A 20,674-nucleotide genomic window follows, 5' to 3' on the forward strand; every position below is an offset into this window, starting at 1 on the left:
GGTCTAATTAAATTGGGGCATCCATATGTAGCCATGAATGATAAAATAATTCATATCAATTACTTTTTTTTCCCCATGTTTCCTTCCATTTTACTGCCACAGGATTTACTTGGAATATGGGGTCAGTTTTGAAGTGGATATGGTTAAATATCCAGCAATTTAAGGTGAAGAAATGAAATATCATAAATAGCCATGAATGATTATCTAATGCTGGATGATCAGCGAGTAACCTTGCAGAAATGAGAAATCACTATCAGTCTTTAAAAATTTACTTAGTGTAGATTTTAGAAAAAAACATCAGAAGTACCTGCTGAAATTTGAGGGAGGATACTTTTGTTTTCTCCCAAGATTTTTAACTTTTGTCCAAATACATAAAGCAGTTCATAGGCGATCTCCACCTCACAACTGCTGTCATGTGTTTCAATTTAATCTTATGTCATTTAGCATCAAATTGTATTTGACAACACACCAATGAAGTGCCTTGGCTTTGTTTGACCATGTTAAAAATGCTGTAGAAATGTACGCTGCTGTAGTTGTTTCTGTTGCTTCTATAGTAGAAGGTGGGATCTGACCTTGTTGTGCCAGACTTTGGAAGGAAAAGGGGAAGAGAGAGATAGCAACACCACTGAACCTCCAGGGCTACCTCTTCTTAAAATACCGAGAGGCTCTTGTGAATAGAGACTTTTATGAAAATCACTTACAAAATATCTCTTGGTCCAGGCCGAAATAATGATCTGGCTCTTTTTCATCAACAAGAAGTTAGTACGGCACTTCCATCCACGGTAGATCTTCTGAATAAGCGTGGCCAAATATTCCAGTCGATGCTTTCTCTGATCTTCCAGCTTAAACAGCTGCAGAAACAAAATTGCACCAATGTAATGACTGGGATCAAAGTAAAGTTCAAGGTCAGGCAACTTTCTGAGCCTGAGATTACGTCCAAGATATCCAAAGCCACTGACGATTGATTCACCCTAAATTGGACGGTTCCAAATTCAGAAGTTAAAAGGATAATTTTTACAGAAGAGAGCGGCTAAGACACAAAGTGCACTAACAAAATGCACCAGCAAAGTGCAAAATGGTGGTGGATACAGACAAGGAGAGTTAGATGAATAAAAACAAATATTTATAAAGGAAATATTGCTTTGAGAGTGCCAGTGATGCAATGGGCCAAGTGCTCTCTTTTGCAAGAATGAACATTGCAATTTAGAGGACCCTTGCTGGCCCCAAGTTCTCCTTGGTCAAGTGTGTAGGAATGAACTGCAGATGCTGGTTTAAACCAAAGATAGACTAAAAATGCTGGAGTAACTCAGCGGGACAGGCTGCATCTCTGGAGAAAAGGAATGGGTGACGTTTCAGGTCAAAACACTTCTTCAGTCTGAACCCTTGTTCAGTCACTTCCTTATTGTCTATGTATCTCCCTCTCCCCTGACATCAGTCTGAAGAAGGGTCTCGAACCGAAATGTCACCCATTCCTTTTCTCCCGGGATGCTGCCTGTCCCACTGAGTTACTCGAGCATTTTGTGTCAATCCCTTGGTCAAGTCAGCTTATTTGCTGGGTCATTAAATCAGTTACCACTGTAGAGTATCGCTGATCAATTGAAGTCACACAGCCACAGCTATTGCTATTTGCAGGAATGCTTCTTAAACAAACAAAAAACAGAAGCAATAAATATGCTATCAACTCCTTGATTGCAAAATGTCGCACAAGCCCAGTTTTATTTAATTTAAAATGTCGGGTTAATGATAATAGCTGCAAATTCCCTGAAACCGGAGATCACTGTAAAAACTACAGTGGAGGATTACCTACCGTTCTTGGGTTTCGGATAAATATCTTTGATCGACCGTATGAAAATTCTTCAGAAGGGATCCGAAGTTCAGTCAGGAGCACTTCAACACCATCCCTATCAATTAAACAAACATTATTAAAAGTTCTAGTTAATGGTCATGTTAAAAGTGAAGCCTCCCCTTTTGAATTCTCTTCGCGAAATATAAACTGGGTTTCTCACAGCAGTGACAGGAGATCACTTTAAATGAAAATCAAAAGATGTTGACATTTCGAGACTAAATTTCAAAGTTTCGTACTACCACATACATCGCGCTATTCAAATTACATCAAGTGCTAGTCATGCAGTTAATCAACTGCACAAATTTTCACTCCACAGACTATTTTAAGTCTAGGTTTATTATTGTCATATGCACCAAGGTGCAGTGAAAGATTTGTTATACATGCTTTCCAAAATGATCAGATATATCAGATATACATAACTACAATGGGTAGGAAGGAACTGCAGATGCTGGTTTAAACCGCAGGTAGACACAAAATGCTGGAGTAACTCAGCGAGAAGGGCAGCATCTCAGGAGAGAAGGAATGGGTGATGTTTTGGGTTGAAAACCTTCTTCAGTCTGAAGAAGGGTCTCGACCCGAAACGTCACCCATTCCTTCTCTCCAGAGATGCTATCTATCCCGCTGAGTTACTCCAGCATTTTGTGTCTACCATACCTGAGTACAATCAAGTCAAACTGAAGTAGAATAGATAGAGGAACGAGAAATATCCAGAGCGCAGAATATAATCAGCTTTATAGCACATCAGTTCCATGGCAAAGTCCAAGGTCGACAATGGGCTAGAGGTGGATTGGACAGTTCCTTTGCTCATGGAAGAACCGTTTAGAAGCCTGATAACAGAGGGGAAGAAGCAAGTGGCACAGCTTGTTGCCAGAGTTCCTAGTTTGATCCTGACTGCAGGTGCTGTCTGTACTAATGCTGTATGTTCTCCCTGTGACTGCATGGGCTTTGTCCAAGCGCTCACTCCCAACTTGACTGTAGTCCCCTCACTCCCACTGACTGTAGTCCCCTCACTCCCACTGACTGTAGCCCTCACTCCCACTGACTGTAGCCCTCACTCCCACTGACTGTAGCCCCCTCTCTCCCACCGACTGTAGCCCCCTCTCTCCTACCGACTGTAGCCCTCACTCACACTGACTGTAGCCCCCTCTCTCCCACCGACTGTAGCCCCCTCTCTCCTACCGACTGTAGCCCCCTCTCTCCTACCGACTGTAGCCCTCACTCCCACTGACTGTAGTCCCCTCACTCCCACCGACTGTAGCCCCCTCTCTCCCACCGACTGTAGCCCCCTCTCTCCCACCGACTGTAGCCCCTTCTCTCCCGCCGACTGTAGCCCCCTCTCTCCTACCGACTGTAGCCCTCACTCCCACTGACTGTATCCCTCACTCCTACCTTTCTGCAATTAGTTTAAAGAAAATCCCAACACATTAACTATTTCATTTCCTTATTTTCTGAAATGCGGGCAGCATTGACACAGCCAGCATTTATTGTCCGCCCTGAATTGCCCTCGATGATGAAGAGTGGCGGTTGAACCTGCAATTTTTCGCTTGGGCAGCTTACAACCCAGTGGTATGAATAAGGGTCTGAAGAAGGGTGTCGACCCAAAACGTCACCCACTTCCTTCTCTCCAGAGATGCTGCCTGTCCTGTGGAGTTACTCCAGCTTTTTGTGTCTATGTTCGGAATGAATATTGATTTTTCTAGCTCAAGTAACCTTTGCTTTCCCTCTCTCTCCATACCTTCCCATTCCTAGTTCTCTGTAGAGTCTGACCGTCCTCCTGATTAAATTATATCATTGTACTTTGTAATTTTACCTTCCCCTAGTTAACAATGATCTATTCTACATTTTCCTTCATCATTCCCCTTTGATCTCTCACTTTCACACCTTACCCTTCCATATCTCTGTTTCCCTCTCCCCTGACTCTCAGTCTGAAGAAGGCTACTCATTGCTCAGGCCACTGAGCAGCAAGGGAGATTGATGCAAGGGTGTTTTAAAACAATAAGCTATCAAACAGCGTATGCAAAAAACAAATCTTAGAAATATTTTCTCCAGCGATCCTACGCTCTTATTTGGGCAGTAAGTAGGATTGCCATACCTTGCTCCGTGTCTCCAGTGGGGCCACGTCTGTGAACACAGCATTTTGTACCTCTCCAGACACGGATCGTACGGTTGCTTGAAAGCGTATCCAGCTCGTCGCACATATACATTCTCCATTAAGCCCAGGTAGTTGATCTGATGGCGCACTAGAGCCTCTGAGAATATGAGAGGAGCTTTCTGATCATTTGGTTTGATGCATCTATAAGGCAACACATATTAAATTGAGTGACCCTTCACACTTGAGATCTCTCCCACTAAAAATACACTCTGACTTAAAGGATATGACCTTCATCATCATCATCATCATCATCATCATCATCATCGTTGAAACCATCAACGGGCACGGTGCCTTACAATGCCGTGTACGACAGTGATCGCAACTTCTACAGAAGTGTGGATGGCCGTTGGCTCGCTAGAAGCTCATCCGCCCTTTGACAGGTCTTGTTTTTGGTCCTGCTGGGGGTCCACAGCCCCCTCCTCACCTGGCAAACCAGGTGGGGGAGACGGTTTAGTCGCCGACCATCCGACCATGGAGCAGGTAGCACGGGGTTACATGGTACCCGTGGCGGGGGGGACTCCCCCGACCTGACCTGACCTGACCTGAGCATCTGACATTTTATTTGACTCCCCTAACTTCTTGCTCAAGAACACACAGCAATTTGGGAGTGTAGGATGATTCACATCTTATTCCCTGGGATAGTGGACTTATGACTCAGAAATGAACCTTGTCTTTCAGATCTTTACCCAGGCAACATGTTAGTTAATGTTTATAAATCTGTGTGCAATGCAGAATTCTGAATCATTTGATAAGGATTCCCCCACAATTACACAAATCAGATGAAATGATAAATAATCAGAGCATTTTAACTAATACTTGTTTAGAGAAGGATTATTCAATTAATTAAACTATGATCATAACAGAAAGCACAGACATTTCAATTTAGTTTAGTTTAGAGATATAGCATGGAAATGGGCCCTTCAGCCCACCGAGCCCATGCCGACCATCGATTACCCATTCATACTAGTTCTATGCTATCCACTTTCTCATCCACTCCCTGCATGTTAGGGGCGATTTCCAAAGGCTAGTTAACCTATAAAATTGCACACCTTTGGGATGTGGAAGGAAATTGGAGCACGCAGAGGAAACCCAGGTGGTCACAGGGAGAAAGTGCAAACTCCACACAGACAGCCAGCACCCGATGTCAGGATTGAACCCGGGTCTCTAGCGCTGTGAGACTGCAGCTCTACCAGCTGCACCACTGTGAAACAGAAAAGCAGAATATAACCACTTCAATTAACAAATGGAAAAAAAAAAAAGCTAGACTAACCTTGCAAGAGTGAGGATATGTTATAAACTATCTTCCAAAACAGAAACATGTTCTGGCATTCAAAAGAAAATGTGATCTGGATATTTTTTGTAATAGCACATTGTTAGGATTCCTGAATTATAAACACTTTTTACAGTGGAAAATATAATTACAAGATAAGCAGTTCTAGAAAGGTTCAAGTTGTGTTTCACATGCTATGATGCATTTGCCTTGTTATGCTGCTCATTAAAAAGTAAAACATGTCTGGATGCTGAAGTTCATGTTTTATATGCAGAATGCTGTCTGGAATAGGCAGTATTAGCTACAAAGAGAGGTTGGATTGCTTGCTCTGGAACACCAGAGGGAAGACTTGATAGTAACTTAAGAGAGGCAATTGTTAGGGTAGAACCTTTTAGGTAGGGTAGACTTATCAAAGACTAGAGGGCATAGCTTTAAGGTAAGAGGGACAAAGTTTAAAGAAAATGTGCAGAGCAAGTTTATTTTGCACTGAGGATGGTGGGTGCCTGGAAGATATGATAATGGTGTTGAAGGAACATTTAGATAGGCGCAAGAGTATGCAGAGAATGGAGGGGTATAGATCAGTGAGATTAGTTTATCAGGGCTGCATGTTCAGCACAGACATTGTGGGCCGAAGAGCCTGATCCTGTGCTCACTGTTCAATGTTCTTTGTAGTCATAAAGTGCTGCTGTATGGAAACAGGCCCCTCGGCCCAACTTGCCCATGCTGGCCAACATGTCCCACCTACACTAGACCCCACCTGCCTGTGTTTGGCCCAAATCCCTCCAAACCTGTCCGATCCAGGTATCTGTCTAACTGTTTCTTAAACGTTGCGATAGTCCCTGCCTCAACTGCCTCCTCTGGCAGCGTGTTCCATACACCCACCACCCTGTGGAACATTCACTTAATTCACAATAGTTACACTTATTGTGCGAGAATGTAGGTTGTTTGCACCCAGTTAAAAAATTAAAACAAACCCTACCTGATATAGTTGGGATTTTTGGTCAATAGATTTTTCATTAGAGTTGCTACAGAAGCCCTGAACTGTGACCCCGCTGTAGGTGGTCTCTTCAAGGACATCTTGGCCGGGTTCCCCTCTGGGAACAGGGATTTGACGAGTGAATGGTTAGTCTTCCACATGGCCTGGGACAGGTCGCGGTACAACAAGTCATTGTTTTTGTCCACAAATCCTGCCACGTGGTACATCACCTTGAAGATGAAACAGAAATATTAATGGTGTCATCCATACATAACGATTGCTATCAAAATAATTCAATAGCGGCCCCTGAAGAATAAGTTGCACCTTCACAATTCTTCTTCTTGCGTATGGCATGCACAGCCTGAACACATGACAACTTGTTCTATTTGATCTTATTTGATTGTGCACACCAGGTTGATTGCATTCATCGAAACAGGGCGGACCGCGTGAAGGTTGCAATCTCCCACCCCTCCTTCACAATTCAGGAGTGCAGAGAAAATCTGAGGATACGCCTCCAAACCTTTTGTACCTGGGGAGGTTGCATTGGGATGGTGGACAGTGGGCAACACACAACCTGTTGTGTCCAATAAATTAAGAGGATCTGACAACAGATGTAAGAGTAAAAGTCACTGCAAATTTGGTCAGAGTTGTCAAGATCTTGGTAACCTGATATCTTGGTAAGTCTGACCAATTTTGAAGTTATTTTTCTAATACATCCCACAAGTAGCCCTTGTGGCTAAAGGGATCAGGGGGTATGGAGAGAAGGCAGGTACGGGATACTGAGTTGGATGATCAGCCATGATCGTATTGAATGGCGGTGCAGGCTCGAAGGGCTGAATGGCCTACTCCTGCACCTATTTTCTATGTTTCTATGTAAGAAGTGCAAAGCGGTGGCACAGCAGGTAGAGCTGCTGCGTCACAACGCCAGACACCCGGGTTCGATCCTGACCTCCGGTGCTGCCTGTTTGGTTTGCATATATTCCCCGTGACCGCGTGGGTTTCCTCTGGGTGCTCCGGTTTCCTCTCTTGTGCCAAAGACGTGCATGTTTGTGGGCTACTTAGCCTCTGTAAAAATAGAAATTGGCCCTGGTGTGGAGGGAGTGGATGAGAAAGTGAATGAGTTATTGATGGTCGGCGTGGACTCAGTAGGCCGAAGAGCCTGTGTCCACGCTGCATCATTCAATCAATTCAATTCAATAAATCAAGTTGCAGCACTATAAACCTTCAAATAGTATTTGTCTCTGGCAGCAGGTGACAAACAATTTGAAGCTGGCCTTGAGGACATACTCCATGGCGGAATGTTTATGTGTGCCACACATTGTGAATCTCTCAAAAATATGACTTAAGCACCATCAACAAACTCAACAACTTTCCTTCCTTCCCCTCGATGGCCTTCAATACCTTTGTGTAGATCTTCATGTGTGCAAAAATGACCACTTAATTGGCAGGGACTGGAATCTACTGCTCACGTGAGGACCGCTTCAGCATAGGTTGAAGTAAATCTGCCTGAGCAGGCCTCAAGCAATTAGAATGGAGCAGAGGGGAAGCATCATCAGGGTATGTGTAAGAAGGAACTGCAGATGCTGGTTTACACCGAAGATAGACACAAAATGCTGGAGTAACTCAGCGGGATAGGGAGCATCTCTATAGAGAACGAATGGGTGACGTTTCAGGTCGAGACCCTTCTTCCGCTTTATCTGGGCTTCTGTTCCATTAAACTCCTTTACTATTTCTTGGTGGGATGGTGGCATAGTGGTAGATGCTGCTGCCTCACAAGCACTATAACCCGGGTTCAATCCCATCCTGTGGCAGTGAGAGGCCCTACTACAGCCGGGTGAACGAGTGGATAGAGTGATACAGTGTGGAAAGAGGCCCTTTGGCCCAACTTGCCCACACCGGCCAACATGTCCCAGCTGCATTAGTCCCACCTGCCTGTGTTTGGTCCATATCCCACCAAATCTGTCCGATCCATGTACCTGTCTAACTGTTTCTTAAACATTGGGATAATCCCAGCCTCTACAACCCCCTCTGGCAGCTTGTTCCACACACCCACCACCCTTTGTGTGAAAATAAGTGGAGCATGTGTTGGTCTGGTAATACTTCGGTCACTGTGCTTCTTTTCACCCTTAATGGGCCTGCCCCACTTGGGCGTTATTTGCGTGTCATTTACGCGACATCATTTACGCGTCACGACGCACGACGCACAACATGGTGAGACGTGGTGGCGTAGGCAGCGACGCCCAAGTGGGACACGCCCTTTACATGCAAATTTTGTAAGGGGATCTTATTTCAAATGCAGGGTAATGATGAAAAATGGCAGGCAGGAAAGTGGTTTGAGAGAGAGCCCAGCAACTAGCAAAGCGGAACATGTGCAATGTGTGCGAAATCTGTGTGCCCAACCCGGCAAAGGGTTATTTGATAAACTACAGTATTAAACCATCAAGTCACACATGATGGGGGATCAAATCAAAGGGTGGAATGTTTCTGAAGGGGAAGCAGTGAATAAAGAGAGTCATTAATGGAAAACAAGTTACTTGGTAGAACTCAGTCTTATGTAAAACAAAAGCAGTGATGTTCAGTCCAATATCTAATAAGGTGCCTGGGGCAAGGTCTAAGTATCCAACCCTTCAAAGCATGTGACCGGGCTTGAAATCTGTTTCTGCAACTTCTCACCATTTGATAATTTCATTATTTAATAAAAGCAAGTTAACGTTGATGTTCAGGACATACTTAATTCAAATTTAGAATTAACCAATAATTCAACAGATAACATCGTTTATGTAAGATAGTAATTGGATGCACAAAGCGAAGGAGACAAATAACTGGTGATTAAGCTGTGTTTTATGATTCAAAGAGAATTATTGAATTACAACACTGTGTCATAGAATCGTACAGCGCGGAAACTGGCCCTTCGGCCCAGCTTGACCATGTCGACCAAGGGCGGTAGAGTTGCTGCCTTACAGCGCCAGAGACCCGGGTTCAATCCTGACTACGGGTGCTGTCTGTATGGAGTTTGTACGTTCTCCCCGTGACCTGCATGGGTTTTCTCCGAGATCTTCGGTTTCCTCCCACACTTCAAAGACGTACCGACCGGTTTGTAGGTGAAATAGGCCTGGTGTAAATATGGGATTGTCCCTAGTGCGTGTAGGCTGATGTTGGTATGCGGGGATCATGGGCCGAAGGGCCTGTTTCCACGCTGTATCCTAAAACTAAAACTAAACTAAAAGATGCTCCATCTATGCTAATGTAGCGGCACCAAACGTGGTGAACAAACAGTTGCTTTATTCAGACATTACAAGGTTGGTGTACATGCAAATTTGGTCCTCTAACATATTGTCATTGCTGCTGCAGCTGAGCGAGGGTGTTGTCTCAAGCTCAGCTACCTGTTGACTAATGATCTCCAGGTGAGATCTGCTTAAGTACTAGGGCACTCCCCTTAACACATGACATCATGTGACAGTCTTCGTAACCACTGACGAGGGTTCGACCGTAAGTGGTCTGACCATCAGGTGACGCTACACTAATCCCATTTGCCGGTTTTTGGCCCATATCCCTCTAAACCTTTCCTATCCATGTACCTGTCCGAGCGTATTTAAATGTTGTTGTAGTAACTGCCTCAACTATGCTCTCTGGCAGCTCGTTCCATATAGCTACAACCACTCGCTGAGTGGAAAAGTTATGAAATTGAAGGCAGGGAAAATATACTCTGTCTTTTTGCCTACTTTTCTAATGACGTTATGAAACTTGAATGAAAATAAACCAAACTCATTAGCTTGGATGTCAGTACCTTGCCAGCGTAGTGCTGGATCCTGAAGCAGTTGTGAGGCAAGGAGGTGTCATTGAGGAAGCGGGAACTTTTGCTCATCCTGCTTTCAAAACGCTCGTGTACGGCACAGACTTGATTGAGCTTCTCCAGGAAGGTCTCATCTGACACCGTGCCAGGGCGCAAACATTCTTCATCAAGCATGGCCAGGATTCCATTTGTATTCTGGACAATGACACACACAGGAATGAGACTTCACCTATTTATACACTTTACAGTACGATCAGATGGTAATGCATACATGTACATACACAGTACATTCAGACCCCTACACTTTTCCCACATTTTGTTATGTTACAGCCTTATTCTAAAATGGATTAAATTCATTTTTTTTATTATCAATCTATACACAATACCCCATAATAAAAAAGCGAAAACAGGTGTTTAGAAAATTTTGCAAAGTAATTAAAAATAAATAACTGAAATATCACATTTACGTAAGTATTCAGACCCTTTACTCAGTACTTTGTTGAGGCACCTTTGGCAGCGATTACAGCCTCAAGTCTTCTTGGGTATGACACTACAAACATGGCACACCTGTATTTGGTTAATTTCTCCCTTTCTTCCCTGCAGATCCTCTCAGGCTCTGTCAGGTTGGATGGGGAGCGTCGATGCACAGCTATTTTCAGGTCCCTCCAGAGATATTCGATCGGGTACAAGTCCAGGCTCTGGCTGGGCCACTTAAGGACATTCACAGACTTGTCATGAAGTCACTACTGTGTTGTCTTGGCTGTGTGCTTAGGGTCATTGTCCTGTTGGAAGGTGAACCTCTGCCCCAAGTCTGAGGTCCTGAACGCTCTGGAGCAGGTTTTCATCAAGGATCCCTCTGTAATTTGCTCCATTCATCTTTCCATCAAACCTGACTAGTCTTCCAATTCCTGCCGCTGAAAAACATCCCCACAGCACGATGCTGCCACCACCATGCTTCACCATAGGTATGGTATTGGCCAGGTAATGAGCGGTGCCTGGTTTCCTCCAGACGTGACACTTGGCATTTAGACCACAGAGTTCAATCTTGGTTTCATCAGACCAGAGAATCTTGTTTAGGTGTCTTTTGGCAAACTCCAAGCGGGCTGTCATGTGCCTTTTACTGAGGAGTGGCTTCCGTCTGGCCACTCTAACATAAAGGCCTGATTGGTGGAGTGCTGTATATATAGTTATCCTTCTGGAAGTTTCTCCCATCTCCACAGAGGAACTCTGGAGCTCTGTCAGAGTGACCATCGGGTTCTTGGTCACCTCCCTGACCAAGGCCATTCTCCCCCGATTGCTCAGTTTGGCCAGGCGGCCAGCTCTATGAAGTGGTTTCAAAATTCTTCCATTTAAAATGACAGAAGCCACTGTGCTCTTCGGGACCTGTAATGCTGCAGAAATTGTTTTATACCCATCCCCAGATCTGTGTCTCGACACAATCCTGTCTCGGAGGTCTACGGACAATTCCTGCATCTTCATGGTTTGGGTTTTGCTCTGACATGCACTGTCAACTGTGGGACCTTATATAGACAAGTGTGTGCCTTTCCAAATCATGTACAATCAATTTAATTTACAAATTGTGGACTCCAATCAAGTTGTAGAAACATCTCAAGGATAATCAATGGAAACAGGATGCACTGAAGCTCAATTTTGAGAGTCATAGCAAAGGGTATGAATTCATATGTAAATGTGATATTTCATTTCTTTTGAATTACTTTGCAAACATTTCTAAACACCAGTTTTCACTTTTATATTATGTATTGTGTGTAGATTGATGATAAAAAAAAATGAATTTAATCCATTTTATAATAAGGCTGTAACATAACAAAATGTAGAAAAAGTGAAGGGGTCTGAATACTTTCTGAATGCACTGTACTTATACATTTCATATACAAACATGCGTTTAGATACACCTCTGCGTGATTGCTATTTTTGAGACTGTGTTTGACCTTCCAATTGCCTACATGTGTATTTGTGTAATCCAGGGATTATCACAGTCCATCACAGGGGCAAACTATCGGCTGAAGATAGACACAAAAAGCTGGAGTAACTCAGTGGGTCAGACAGCATCTCTGGAGAGAAGGATTAGGTGATGTTTCAGGTCAAGACCCTTCTTTAGTCTGAAGTACTTCAGGCCTTCTCTCCAGAGATGCTGTCTGACACACTGAGTTACAACAACTTTAAAAAAAATCTATCTTTAGTTTAAACCAGCATCTGCAGTTCCTTCCTAGTTCCTTCCCACACAAACTATGGACTGCCATCTAGTATAAACCTACCTACTCCCAGTTTTCTGGACCACACTTCCTCCCACCGTGCCTCGAGCAAAGATGCTATTCCCTACTCTCAATTCTTCCCTCTCCACCACATCTGCTCCCATGATGAAACTTTCCATTCTAGAACATCCAATACATCCTTTTTCTTCAGTAAACATGATTTCCCCTCTTCTGTCATAGACGGGTCCCTCTGGAACAACAGAGGTTGAAGGTATCCTGATGGAAGTTCCAAAATTATGAGAGGCATAGATAGAATATCTATGAGGGGTATCTTTTTCACACAAAGGGTGGTGGGTGTATGGAACGAGCTGCCGGAGGAGGTAGTTGAGGCAGGGATTATTGCAACGTTTAAGAAACAGATAGACAGCTGCATGGATAGGACAGGTTTAGAGGGATATGGGCCATATGTAGGCAGGTGAGATTAGTGTAGATGAGACTTGATGGTCAGTGTCAACAAGTTGGGCTGAAGGGTCAATTCCACAGGTATGGATGTTGTTCCACAAGGGCCGTATGACTATGATAAAATTGATGAATGAAATTTCGTTCAGACCGTAAGGTCTGAATGACAATAAAGGTATTCAATTCAATTCAATTCAAGACCCTTTTTTTCTGGGATGAAAATATCAAATACTAGAGGGCATAGCTTTAAGGTGAGAAGAGCAACATTTAAAGGAGGTGAGCCGGGCAAGTATGTAAAGGAGGTGAGTGCATGGAATGCGCTGCCAGGGGTTATGTTGGAGGCACATACTATCGCAGTATTGAAGATAGTTTTGGATAAGCACGTGAATATGCAGGAATGGAGAGATATGGTTTATGCACAGACTGATAAGAGTTGGTCCTGGCATCATGTCCGGCACAGATCTTAGTCAATAGACAATAGACAATAGACAATAGATGCAGGAGTGGGCCATTCGGTCCTTCGAGCTATTCAATGTGATCATGGCTGATCATCCCCAATCAGTACCCCGTTCCTGCCTTCTCCCCATATCCCCTGACTCCACTATCTTAAGAGCCCTATCTAGCTCTCTCTTGAAAGTATCCAGAGAACCGGCCTCCACCGCCCTCTGAGGCAGAGAATTCCAAAGACTCACAATCTCTGTGTGAAAAAGTGTTTCCTCATCTCCGTTCTAAATGGCTTACTCCTTATTCTTAAACTGTGGCCCCTGGTTCTGGACTCCCCCAACATCGGAACATGTTTCCTGCCTCTAGCGTGTCCAAACCCTTGATAATCTTATATGTTTCAATAAGATCCCCTCTCATCTTTCTAAACTCCAGAGTATACAAACCCAGCCACTCCATTCTCTCAGCATATGACAGTCCCGCCATCCCGGGAATTAACCTTGGTAAATCTACGCTGCACTCCCTCAATAGCAATAATGTCCTTCCTCAAATTAGGGACCAAAACTGCACACAATACTCCAGGTGTGGTCTCACTAGGGCCCTGTACAACTGCAGAAGGACCTCTTTGCTCCTATACTCAACTCCTCTTGTTATAAAGGCCAACATGCCATTCGCTTTCTTCACTGCCTGTTGTACCTGCATGCTTACTTTCATTGACTGATGAACAAGGACCCCTAGATCCCGTTGTACTTCCCCTTTTCCCAACTTGATACCATTTAGATAATAATTCAGATAACAACTTGACACCATTTAGATCTTGTGGGCCGAAGGGCCTGTTCCTGTGCTATACTATTCTGTGTTCTACATACATTTTAATCAGAAAATGTGCCGTGCACCAAATCAGATTCCAATTGATTTTGGGACTGTGACATCAATGCAATCAGCGTTATTTGGGCCTTGGAGATAGAATAGACTGGAGAAGCTGGATTCTGGAGCAAACAACAAACTGCTGGAGAAGCTCAGTAGTAGGAAATTTCGTTCAAACCATGCTGTTTGAATGACAATAAAAGGCATTCTATTCTATTCTATTCTATTCTATTCTATTAGGGGGGGGGTGGATTGGCGGGAAGGACTGGTTGATGTTTTGCATCAAGATCCTGCAGCAATTCCTTTCAGCCACAGATGCTGCTCGACCCACTGTGTTCCCCCATCAGTTCTTTTTTGTTCTTTCTGGTCCTTCCTGTCAGTTACCAGATGTAGGAACAACAATATTCTCTGATCACACCAATTTGACAGGGAATTTGAGGACAATTGAGTTTGGGAGTGGGGCACATCATGTTTGGTGGATCCTCTGCTGTTGCTTTATGGTGGTTCTATCCTGTGGACCACAATTACATAAAACGTAGATCGGAGAAAGAAACCCATTTATCCAAAACACTCGACATTGTTTCCCTCCTATCTTAATTCCTTCCTTCCTTCAGATCTATTCCGTTATTTCTTGCATCGCGCCTCCTCTTACATGTGTAAGAAGGAACTGCAGATGCTGGTTGAAACCAAAGATAGACACAAAAAGCTGGAGTAACTCAGAGGGAGGGGCAGCATCTCTGGAGAGAAGGAAGCATCTCCAGAGATGCTGCCTGTCCCGCTGAGTTACTCCAGCTTTTTGTGTCTATCACCCCTTACATGCACCAAGACTATCCCTGCATGGATTCATGTTATCATTTCAATTTTTCCACGCAGTTATGAGTTCCACATTCTTACCACCTTATGAAAAGTTTACCCATGTTTCAAAGTTAAAAGTACTGAATTAAAAATGTCAGCCGATTCTCAAATCAAACTGGAAAAGGTCCACTTACATTCTCGATTAGTTCACAAATGATGGCATTGTTGAAGTACTCAATATGAGTCCATTCAATTCCCTGTGAAATATATCAAAATATGATTAATGCAGCAAAAATATCTCTTCCTCCAATAACCATAGTCCAAACACAGTGCCTGTTTACATCTTTATACCAGTTGAGGATTATTTTCCCAATACACAAAGGCCTTCTCAATTGGAAACATTGCAAAGATCCACCGGGCCAGAATTCTCCAGACTTACGAACATTTCATTTGAAATGTTTCCAATTTTGCTCCCATTCCATTCCACAGTCCGAGTCAATTTCCCATGCAGTTCATGGGAAACGATCCAGGAACAAACGTCATGGCACAAGGTCACTTCAGTCACTTTGATGCATGCTGCCTTTTTTCCAATGCAAGCCATTTCTTGAAATCATGCCTTCCTAAACAAATCTGAATATTTTCTACACAACAACTGAGAAGGATAGATGCTGTTTCAGGTGAAAGATGCATTGTTATATTTGTAAATCATTTCTATGTGAACATCAACACACATTTCAGAGTCGCATGTAATGGGGGTACAATTTTTACTGTTAGAGAAGGCTGTTCTGCATGCTAGTTATAGATGTTATTAAAAAGAATGGAAACACAAAAGCAAGCAATAGTTTAAACAGAGAGAGGGAAAAGATACTGGAAACATTACAGGAAGTCCAGCAGACATGACAAGGTCTCACTTGGGAACAAGAGCAGAGTACAAGTACCTGGAAGGAGTCTTTACACAGCCATTATTAGCAAGGCATCAATAGCAGCAAGCAAGAAAAGGGATCAAAGGGGTTACAGCACAGAAAAAGAACAGTTTTATGATATAGTACCATGCAGTCAACAGCTATGTGGGAAATATTAGTCATTTATTACACTCTGGGTCAAGTTTACATTTGTGATGTCAACAAAATAAATCTATATTCATGAAGATTAAAGACAAGATATATACACATCAGAACGGCTGCAAGATCTTATGACAGCTGGGATTTTTCACAGTGGTGTGACAAGGTATGTTTATGAACAGATGCATTCTTTGGCTTCACAAAATGGAATGCCTTCAGTTAGTAATTGTGTGGAGGAAATCGATATCAGAATTCCAAGCGCACTGATCACTGTTGGAGGTTTCTGCCCATCCAGTGGATGCTGCGACACATGGATTCACTCTCCCTCTCTGCCATTTTACTTACAGTACATCACAAATTTGCCTCCTATCCTCCAAATAATAATCTTACAGCATAGAAATAGGCCCTTCGGCCCAACTTGTCAATATGTCCCATCTACATTAGTGCCACCTGCCTGCGAACATACAGCATTTAAATAGATACTTAGCCTAATATTCCCATGCTGATCAAAATGCCCCATCTACATTAGTCACACCAGCCCATGTTTGGTCCATATCCCTCTAAATCTGTCCTATCCATGTAGCCATGTAAATGTTTCTTAAACGTTGCAATAGTCCCTGCCTCAACAACCTCCTCTGGCAGCTCCTTCCATACACCTACCACCCGTTGTGTGAGAAGGTTACCCCTCAGGTTTCTATTAAATCTTTCCCCCCTCACCTTAAACCTATGTCCTCTGGTTCTCGATTCCCTTACTCTGGGCAAGAGACTCTGCTTCTACCTGATCAATTCCTCTCACGATTTTGTACATCTCTATAAGATCACCCCTTATCCATCTGCGCTCCAAGGAATAGATCACAGCCTGCTTAACCTCTCCTTATAGCTCAGATAGCTCAGATGGTGGGGTGCAGGGTCTTTGTAGCCAGTTCCACCACAAGGCTCCTGAGGGAAGTAGGAGTCAAAGGGCAGGCACAAAGGAGGGCAATAAAAGAACTTGCCAATGCCGCCGAACGGAGCAGTCACTGGCTGAGGCTGAAGAGGAAAGATGCTCTTGTGACCATCTAGAGGCTAACAATAAGACACACACCCAGGTCAGATCAACCTGCGGTGGGCCTGCCTCGACTGAGGGTGTCTTGTGATAAAAGGCCGAAACACCCAGTGACGTTGAGGTACTCAACTGAAGATGTGTCTGATTGTTAGCAAATTCACTTAGTGGTCATACCCAAGAATGTCAATTGTAGTGAAATCTTAGGGATTGTGACACCCAGTCCTACTAATCAATCTGGCAACATACTCGTAAATGCACCCTTTCCAGCTTGACAACATCTTTCCTATAAAATACTGCCCAAAACTGGACACAATATTCTAAATGTGGCCTCACCAACATCTTATACAACTGCAACATAACCTCCCAACTTCTATATTCAATACTCTGACTGATGAAGGCCAATGTGCCAAAAGCCTTTTTGACCACCCTCTCTACCTATGATGCCATTTTCAACAATGTATGTATCTGCACTCTTAGATCCCTCTGCTCTATAACACACCGGAGCCCTACCGTTCACTGTGAAGGTTCTGCCCATGTTAGTGCTCCCAAAATACATTTTTCTGTATTAAATTCCATCAACCTTTCCTCAGCCCACCTGCCCAACCGATCAAGATGCTGCTGCATTTTTTTTAAACCACCTTCACTATCTACAATACCACCCACTTTTGTGACATATGCAAACTAGCTAGCCATGTACGTTCTCATCCAAGTAGCTTAAGTAGCCTCCTTTCCAATTCCACTACCCTGGTCTAATCAACATTTTGCAATGCTGCACTATGATGACTGTTTCCTCAGTCAGAAAAGAAGGTAGAGAGGTATTTTCAATCTTTGAGCAGTTAGTTCAAGATTCAAGATTCAAGAGAAGAGACATTTATTGTCACATGCACCAATTGGTACAGTGAAATTTGTGGTCACCATTATACAGCCATACGAATAAAAAAAGAACACAGCCCACAATAGACTTTAACATAAACATCCCCACACAGCGGAATCAACATTTCCCACTGTGAGGGAAGGCAGCACCTGATATCTTTGCTCTCTTTTTGGCCTTGTGCCCAGTTACTTAATGCACTGTGACCAGGTACAGTTTGTGAAATACAGAATGGACCAGGCATGTGGAATAAATGTCACTCGACCATTTATTTTTCAACTTCTAATTTAAAGTTTCATTGCCATCCGCCATTCAAAAAACATAATTTTCTCCTAACTGATTCCATTTGTTCAGACTAGCCTGTGTATTAATTTCTAAACAGAAAGAGCAGCCCCTGTCCCACTTAGGAAACCTGAACGGAAACCTCTGGAGACTTTGCGCCCCGTGTGGTTTTTGTCAGTCTCCCTACCTGCTTCCACTACCTGCAACCTCCGGCAACCACCTGCAATCTCCGGGAACCGCACGGAAACCTTGGGTGGGGCGCAAAGTCTCCAGAGGTTTCCGTTCAAGTTTCCTAAGCGGGACAGGGGCATTAGACACAAAGTGCTGAAGTAACTCAGCAGGTCAGGCAGTATCTCTGGATTTAAAGGATGGGGGATGTTTCGGGTCAGTACCTTTCTTCAGACTGAAAGTAGAGGAGGGGGGGAGGGGGGGAACCTGCATGTGGAAAAAGGCCAGGTCAAATCAGGGTCGGCAACAGATGACCAAGGAAGTGTAGAGCCCATAATGGTCCATTGTTGGCTGGGGAAGAGGTGATAATAAATAATAATAATAATGGATGGGATTTATATAGCGCCTTTCTAATACTCAAGGCGCTTTACATCGCATTATTCATTCACTCCTCAGTCACACTCGGTGGTGGTAAGCTACTTCTGTAGCCACAGCTGCCCTGGGGCAGACTGACGGAAGCGTGGCTGCCATTCTGCGCCTACGGCCCCTCCGACCACCATCAATCACTCACACACATTCACACACATTCACACACAGGCAAAGGTGGGTGAAGTGTCTTGCCCAAGGAAACAACGACAGTATGCACTCCAAGCGGGATTCGAACCGGCCACCTTCCGGTCGCCAGCCGAACACTTAGCCCATTGTGCCATCTGTCGTCCCTAAAACAAAGGTATACAAGGACGTGAATAGTGTAGTCGGACAATAGTAAGACGACTAGGGTGGGAGGGGGAGGGAGGAGGAGGGGGAGGGAAAGAGAATGCAAGGGTTCTTTGAAATTTGAAAAATCAACGTTGTAAGCTGCCCAAGCGAAATATGAGGTGCTGTTCATCCAATTTGTGTGTGGCCTCACTCTGGCAGTGGAGGAGGCCCAGACAGAAAGGTCAGTATGGGAATGAGAAGGGGAGCTAAAATCTTTGGCAAGTGGGAGATTGTGTAGGCCAAGGCGGACTGAGCGTAAGTGTTCGGCGAAATGATCGGCCAGTGTCTGCTTGGTCACGTCAACATATTGAAGCCCACACCGAGAACAACAGATCCAATAGATGAGGTTGGAGGAGGTGCAAGTGAACCTCTGCCTCACCTAGAAGGACAGTCGAGGTTCCTGGATGAAGTTGAGGGAGGAGGTATAGAGACAGGTGTTCCATCTCGCAGGGGAAAGTTCCTGGGGAGGGAGTGGTTTGGATGGGAAGGGACGATTGAACCAGGAAGTTGCAGAGGGGAACATAAGTTGTTGGCTTGGTGGGTGGACTCCACAAGATAAGTGTGGTCAGAAGGGAAATCCACTCTCTCTGTAATTGTTACTCGATCGCTTTTGATTCCTTACCTTTCAACATCATCTGCAACAGCAACAGAAATATCAAAGACTCACTCTCATTCCAGCATAAAGCCTGGGCACTTTTGACAATTGCAATGTATGAATGCCTGGTCTAAGCTAGACAGCCGACTCTTCCCAGAAAACTGACTCTTCCCAGAAAGCTCAACAAGTACGGAATGGAATTTCAAGTTTTAGTATTTACATTTATGAGGACATCTGCATTTTGTCAATCTTTATTTTATTAGGGTTCTTAAAAGATTTTTTCTTGCATCCTAGTCTCTCTCAATATGATTTGCCTCATTCTTCACCAAATTGCTCCCATCACATCCTGACATACTGTCTCCATGATCTCCTAGCTCGTATGTCTTTTGACCCCCTTATCCATATATTCCAATTTGTACAAAACCATTTGCAGTCATGTAATCCCACACTAACGTCTGCCTGTCCATTATCCATTATCCCTGTTCTTCAGTTCACTAACTTTGTGAAACCAGGCACTCTAGACCAACTCATCCTGTCCTATAAATCAGTCTTGCTTTCATTATGCTTTATGCCCTGGGCTCTTCCAGCCCCACAGTGCATTCCTGGAACTTTCTTTTGTGTCTTCTTGTTTGTTGTCTTGTATACCTCCCTTCATTTTAACCATCTCTTATTAGCTGAAATCTCCCCCACCAAAACCTGTACCTCTCAACATTTACTGCTTTAAAAGCCTCTTCAAAGCTAATTTATTTAACTATGCTTTTAGTTATTTTCTGCTTTCTTGGTTCAATGCCCATTTTCCATTTGCTTTCTTTTAGTTTCTTTTAGTAGATCTTTAGGTTAAAGAATGTGGCATAAGCAGATGGTGCGCTTTTCTATTTGTTGACATTGTGTGAGAAGTGGAAATTGTGTTCAAGTCCCTTCTTTATAGTATCTCATCCCTTCTTTGACCCACATGGGTTCTTCAATGGGTCAAATTCAAATCTGTGTGCTTATGCTCCTATTATTATTAAACAGTGACTTGCACATAACAGCACATTTTCCTGGTGACAAACTCTCAGTACTTTCACCACAATAACCACAG

The 20,674-nt window shown here is 43.8% G+C and overlaps 1 protein-coding gene across 6 annotated transcripts in view; it reads right to left on the bottom strand.

Annotated features, from left to right (window-relative positions):
- myo1b (myosin IB) overlaps window positions 1–20,674 on the bottom strand; it is a 272,707-nt gene that overhangs the window by 35,705 nt on the left and 216,328 nt on the right. For all 6 annotated transcript variants that reach the window (XM_033023743.1, XM_033023747.1, XM_033023745.1 and 3 more), the window contains 6 exons: window positions 15,007–15,069; window positions 10,032–10,232; window positions 6,248–6,474; window positions 3,939–4,139; window positions 1,808–1,901; window positions 702–851 (listed from right to left, as the gene is read on the bottom strand). In XM_033023743.1, the coding sequence (XP_032879634.1) occupies window positions 702–851; window positions 1,808–1,901; window positions 3,939–4,139; window positions 6,248–6,474; window positions 10,032–10,232; window positions 15,007–15,069 (936 nt within the window). The remainder of the gene's footprint in view (window positions 1–701; window positions 852–1,807; window positions 1,902–3,938; window positions 4,140–6,247; window positions 6,475–10,031; window positions 10,233–15,006; window positions 15,070–20,674) is intronic.

Source organism: Amblyraja radiata, chromosome 7 (genome assembly GCF_010909765.2).
Source record: "Amblyraja radiata isolate CabotCenter1 chromosome 7, sAmbRad1.1.pri, whole genome shotgun sequence".
Taxonomy (NCBI): Eukaryota; Metazoa; Chordata; class Chondrichthyes; order Rajiformes; family Rajidae; genus Amblyraja; species Amblyraja radiata.